Here is a 5,352-nt window from a genome sequence, read left to right as displayed (position 1 = left end):
ATATAGAGATATATATATATATATATATATATATATATATATATACAACTACCTCATGGTGAAACTACAGTAATACTGTTTATGTTTAAAAATGAACTAAACTGGCAGCAATGGTGTAAACACTGAGAACCAACTCACCCTGTTATCCTTTACATAAAGTGCTAGCATCTCTTCTCTCCCGTAGCGATAGTCTGCAAGTTTATACTTTGGCAATGCAGGTGAGAGGGGTGGAGAAACAACAGCATTGCTGCTTCCACCAACTCCACTGCTGCCACCTCCAGACAGAGCACGGAGCCTGCAGAGAAAGAAAATGTTTTCAAGCTAAATGAACTGAGAAACAAGAGATGACAACCAAAGCTGGGAAGGCAGGTGGCATGTCTGAACAGGCCATAAACCTTGCACCAGGGTCAAACTGAAAAACTTCTCAGAAGTTAAGTCTCCCACACTGATCATTCAATCATACAAGTTTATTTACCATTCTGGTCCAAAGTTAAGCGTCTGGGTTTCGGCCATTTTTTTTTCCTGGAGTTCTACAAAGATGCAAAAGAAAAAATTAGGGTTAGCATCACATTTCTATCTTGCACAAATAAAAAGTTGTTACTTTGTTGTCAGATTGGAGAGAGAACCCCTCTGCAGTCTGTTCATACATATGACATGCAACAATTAGCTCAGCTTCTTCAAAACAACCTTTGAACATCTGAACAAAGTGAGATAAGTCTAGATATATTTCTCTCTAGTCTAAATGATCTCAAATATGTGTGAAATAAGGGTGTGCCTTTCCAAATACTAGACCAGCTTCTATAAGTGTTTTTTTTGTTCATTGCATACACTTGATGGATTTATTAACAGAGAAATAATAGGTTTGTTAGAGGGTTTTATGCATTTTAGTCCCTTAAGAGACACCGGCCCATCCCACTAGCACACAAACCGTATAAGATTTCAATCTGCTAAAAGCTATTTTAGGAAGTCTCCCAAACTGCAGTCTATGTCAGACACCTGTAATTGACAAAATAAATATCATTAAGTACATAAGATACTCTAAAAATAAAAAAGGTTAATAGAAAAATACTAACTCTATAAGATGGCACTCTGTTATTATGGGGCAAGACTTCTTCAAATCTCTAACACAAAAAGTTACAGAGGGTTTATAAATCCACAGTTCATTGGAAAGCCTGTGAAGCCCTACTTCAGACAATTTATACAGACACGTTTTACAGAACTACATCAAGCGTCTTGTGTGTTGGACAAGTTTTCTGTTTACTGAAAGCAAAACATTGAGTTTTCACAATGGCTTCCTGAAAACGACCCAACTGGTCCACAGCAGTAAATATCTTGGCAAATGTAATGCTCTTTGATTTAAAAAGAACATAGAAAATGATTTATTTGTAGCAAAAGTTTTCAGGATTGTGGTATAAAACGATCAGTCGATGCTTCACAACGTAAACATTAATATACCGTTTAACAAATCACAGTGCAACATAGTGGTGTTGAACATCAGGTTGAAGCTGACCTCATGACTGGATCTGTGGCCACTCAAACAGGTTAAATCACTTGCCAACACTGCAGTGCCACAAAATGAACTAACCAGAAAAATAACATAAACCATTCACCGAGAAACTTAAGTCTTTCGTTTGATTATATCCTATAAGGAACAAAGGTCTGCCTGTACGGTATGGACAGGGTGAATACGAGGCACTGGAGTTTAAAGTACCCCTTAGCCGCACGCTGTTGCAACACGACACCCATATCTCTGGGCTAGCGCCTCAGCTATCAAACAGCGTTTTAATCCAATATAATCACTATAAAAATGTCACATATGTATTTTTTTGTGTTTTATTGTAAATCATGTGTTTCACGTAACAACTGTTCCGGTAGAAACAAATATATACGATTAACGTTTGTACTTAGCTGGCTAACGGATTAGCTAACGGCTACACGCGGCCTTCCCGAGCAGCCTGGATCCACAGCAGCAGCTTGCCGCACTCCACGCAACCCGACCGGCACACGGACTCACCGGAGTCCGGTGTTGCGAGGCCGCGTCAACATGGTTAGTTTTAACAACACTCCCAAACAGCGCAGATCCTGAGAACATGCCCCTATCATATGGCTCTTAACCCAAATGTAGGTATTTTCCTGGTTAGTGTATGAAACTTTGGCTGTCTTACCTCGACTAGTTGTGACAGCTCAGGGTTTGTATGCGTGTTAGCTCTCTCTTTTCGTTTTTCCACAAGATGGCTGAGTTTGGGTCACGTGACATCACGTACGAACCCGTATGCAGGAGGTACAATTTGCTGACTCGTACTTATTAGTAAGCGTTGATGATTTACTGTACTTATCACTGTCATGTTGAACACAATACACTCATGCTGACCAAACTTAAGATATACTTAAATGAGTTATTACTCTGCCTTTACACACATGCTCACACATAAAAAAAATGTTAAGAGAAATATATCTTATTTTCTAGACGTCACATAATAGTACTGTAATAATAAAAAAAAAAAGTTATGGAAAAAAAATTAACTTTAAAAATTAACTAAATATCTTGAAGCCTAGTTTGATGTTTCTCATTTAAGACTACATGACATGCAGGCTAATAAAATGTTCAGGGCTGACATTTTTAATAGATTTTAAGAGATCTTAAGTGTTACTATTCTTGTGTAAATAAATTTGACTTGACTTGTATTCCATTTTCCATCATTTTTTGAACATGAATCTAGATGTACTTTTTTCTTGAAAAAGAAGTTGAGGCTTATAGTCTTCTGCTAAACCTGCAACATAAAGGTCCTGCACATAGTTGCCTACTTATTATTATTATTGATTATTGAGCATGCATCAGGATAGTTGCCTACTATCAAAGCAGAGGCTATATAAATCAGGGCTATTCAACTGGTGGCCCGGGGGCCAAATAAGGTCCACGGGTGTGCTCAGTTTGGCCCACCAATGGGTTAATTTTTAAATAAAACTCGATTTTAAATCATAAAACAACCTTATTTAATGACAATAACTTCTGGATGTCCATCCCCTGAGCTCTTGGCTTTCAGTAACTGTGGGCCCTCTGAGCAATTTAGCTGAATAGCACTGCTATACATGCACTGCTCATAGTCAATGGTAAAGCATTACAGCAGAGTTTTGTCATATATGTTTTTTTTTCATCAAACGAGTATGTTGGCATTGCTTTCTCATAAAGGGATATATTAAACATGCCATTTAGCAGTTATGAGTGACCTGTTGGAAGCAAGAAACAAAAAAGTAGCACTGGAGAGCATTTTGTGTGACCAAGTTTTAGTGTGTAAATAAACAAATAAATTAATAATATAGCAGATATCAGCTAAGCTTTGATTACAAGATAGCCATCAGCAATGTTAGACTTCCAGTTTTAATTTAGGGTGTGGTTTTAGGTTTTGAAACAATGCTGATCACAAAGACATTAAGTAATGTACTGTATAAACTCCCCAATCACCTTTTGGACAGGTTAGGCCAGTAGGAGTAGGACATTTTATCACAAAGGCAGGCTGGGTGTGCCCGCAGGCAAACAGCCTAGAAACTTAAAAAACTAACTTACTGACTGCAGCTCGGATAAACTGAGTACGTAAGTATTGGATATATTGCTTGTAGCATTAGCATTTTTTTAACGATTGAGTTTACAATTAGCATAACATGCTAACATGTTTAGTAGTTAGCTATCTGAAGACCAAGTAAGTTTCAGGACAGTTTACGGATAAATGTTGCTCAGTTAAAGCTTTTAAATTGTAAATTTAGGGAGGTTCGTGTTTACCTGGATGTAATCTTCTGTTCGAGACAGTTTTTAAACATTTCTACATAAAAATTCGTTTTCTGATGAAAACTTATTTCCTGATTAACAAAACCAAACTACAGTAAAAGCGGGTTAAAATATTGTAGCTACACGCTATCAGGTGTCTTACAATAGTTACAAAGAAAGAAGGAATTTTATGAAGCAAATACACTTCATGAGAACTTCATCGGTGTGCTAAGAAAATTCACAGCAATGGCAATTGATAGTATGCGGTGGCTCGTTGGTCTAGGGGTATGATTCTCGCTTAGGGTGCGAGAGGTCCCGGGTTCAAATCCCGGACGAGCCCTCTTTTTTTTTTTTTTCTTGCTCTAGTCAGTTGATTATACTGTAAGTATAATAGTACAGTATTAAGTATAATATTGAGTATTATCAATTTTAGTGTGAAATTATTCTCATTCACTGTTTTGGCCTAAGCTAACCATTAGCAGTTACAGTTGCAATCGCCATGTTTAAGGACGGACTTAGCTCCGTCTTATTCAGAATTATAATCATTTTTACAACAAAATGTAGCCTATCGACGCAATTCATACGGTACAATTAAAAAAAAAGTTATTTGTGTTGCAAATTTCGAACATGCAAGAAAACAATAAAGGAAAAAAAACAGCATATTTGTGGATTCTATTGTATTTCTTGCAATCCAGCTGCGTACACTGAAGGCATTATCTGTATCCGAAGTCATTATTAAATAAAAATAAAAATAAAAAAACTGACTGACCCCGACGTGATTTGAACACGCAACCTTCTGATCTGGAGTCAGACGCGCTACCGTTGCGCCACGAGGTCTGAATAAGCTATGTAACAATGCAATTTTTAAAGCAACACAGTATGCAACATTTTTGTTTTGTTGCGTTTTATATGAATCGTTCCTTGTATACGTCATGTTGTATAAATGATTCAAACACCGATGTGCACGTTTCGATTTGATTTCGTGTTCTAAATTTCTTCGTTCGCACACCGTGACATAAGCCGGTTGGCCCAGTTGATTTGAGCATGGTGATCATAATGAAAAAAAGGCAGCCATTTCTTTATTTTTGTAGTTCAGCCACGTCCGATCATTTCATTCAGAAATCTATGATTTTGTGTTCGTTCTTACTGTGACGTGCGTTGGTGGTATAGTGGTTAGCATAGCTGCCTTCCAAGCAGTTGACCCGGGTTCGATTCCCGGCCAACGCATTCCATTATTTTTTTTTCTTAGTCTTTGCCTTTACAGTATGACATAATCCAAACTAAACATTTTTGAAAGATTACATATTTGCATTTTTTTAGTACGAAACAAAAAAACATAATAGCCACTATAAATAAAAAGATCAGTCAATAAGCATTATGCTTTCCTGCACTTTGTCTGCTAGAAATATGAGTGAGAGAAAAATGTCACTTGAAACACAATAACTTTAGCTAACTCCAGCTAATACTTGTTTTAATTAGAGGCTCCAACATACTGGCAAATTTCTATCTGCTAAGATACAGCTTGTTCACTACTGACTAATGAAAGGGGATAACATCAATGGCTGACAAACATCTGGTGTATAATAAAA

The 5,352-nt window shown here is 37.0% G+C and overlaps 2 protein-coding genes and 3 non-coding genes across 6 annotated transcripts in view; 2 read left to right on the top strand and 3 right to left on the bottom strand.

The window, feature by feature from the left end:
• The window catches only part of gigyf2 (GRB10 interacting GYF protein 2), a 23,021-nt gene extending 20,788 nt beyond the window's left edge, over positions 1–2,233 (bottom strand). For both annotated transcript variants that reach the window (XM_037682221.1, XM_037682222.1), the window contains exons 1-3: positions 2,166–2,233; positions 476–530; positions 139–295 (exon numbers count right to left, since the gene is read on the bottom strand). In XM_037682221.1, the coding sequence (XP_037538149.1) occupies positions 139–295; positions 476–513 (195 nt within the window). In that variant the 5' untranslated portion in view covers positions 514–530; positions 2,166–2,233. The remainder of the gene's footprint in view (positions 1–138; positions 296–475; positions 531–2,165) is intronic.
• LOC119414221 (chloride channel protein 2-like) overlaps positions 1–5,352 on the bottom strand; it is a 553,451-nt gene that overhangs the window by 176,880 nt on the left and 371,219 nt on the right. The window lies entirely within an intron of this gene.
• On the top strand, positions 4,032–4,103 carry trnap-agg. Its single transcript has one exon. It is a non-coding gene; the product is annotated as a tRNA-Pro (tRNA).
• trnaw-cca lies at positions 4,529–4,600 on the bottom strand. Its single transcript has one exon. It is a non-coding gene; the product is annotated as a tRNA-Trp (tRNA).
• On the top strand, positions 4,919–4,990 carry trnag-ucc. The gene has a single exon. It is a non-coding gene; the product is annotated as a tRNA-Gly (tRNA).

The sequence above is a fragment of the Nematolebias whitei genome, chromosome 9, assembly GCF_014905685.2.
Source record: "Nematolebias whitei isolate Nwh7 chromosome 9, NemWhi1, whole genome shotgun sequence".
In the NCBI taxonomy this organism is placed as follows: domain Eukaryota; kingdom Metazoa; phylum Chordata; class Actinopteri; order Cyprinodontiformes; family Rivulidae; genus Nematolebias; species Nematolebias whitei.
Note: the sequence above shows the minus strand (reverse complement) of the source record. Positions and strands in the feature narration are given on the sequence as shown.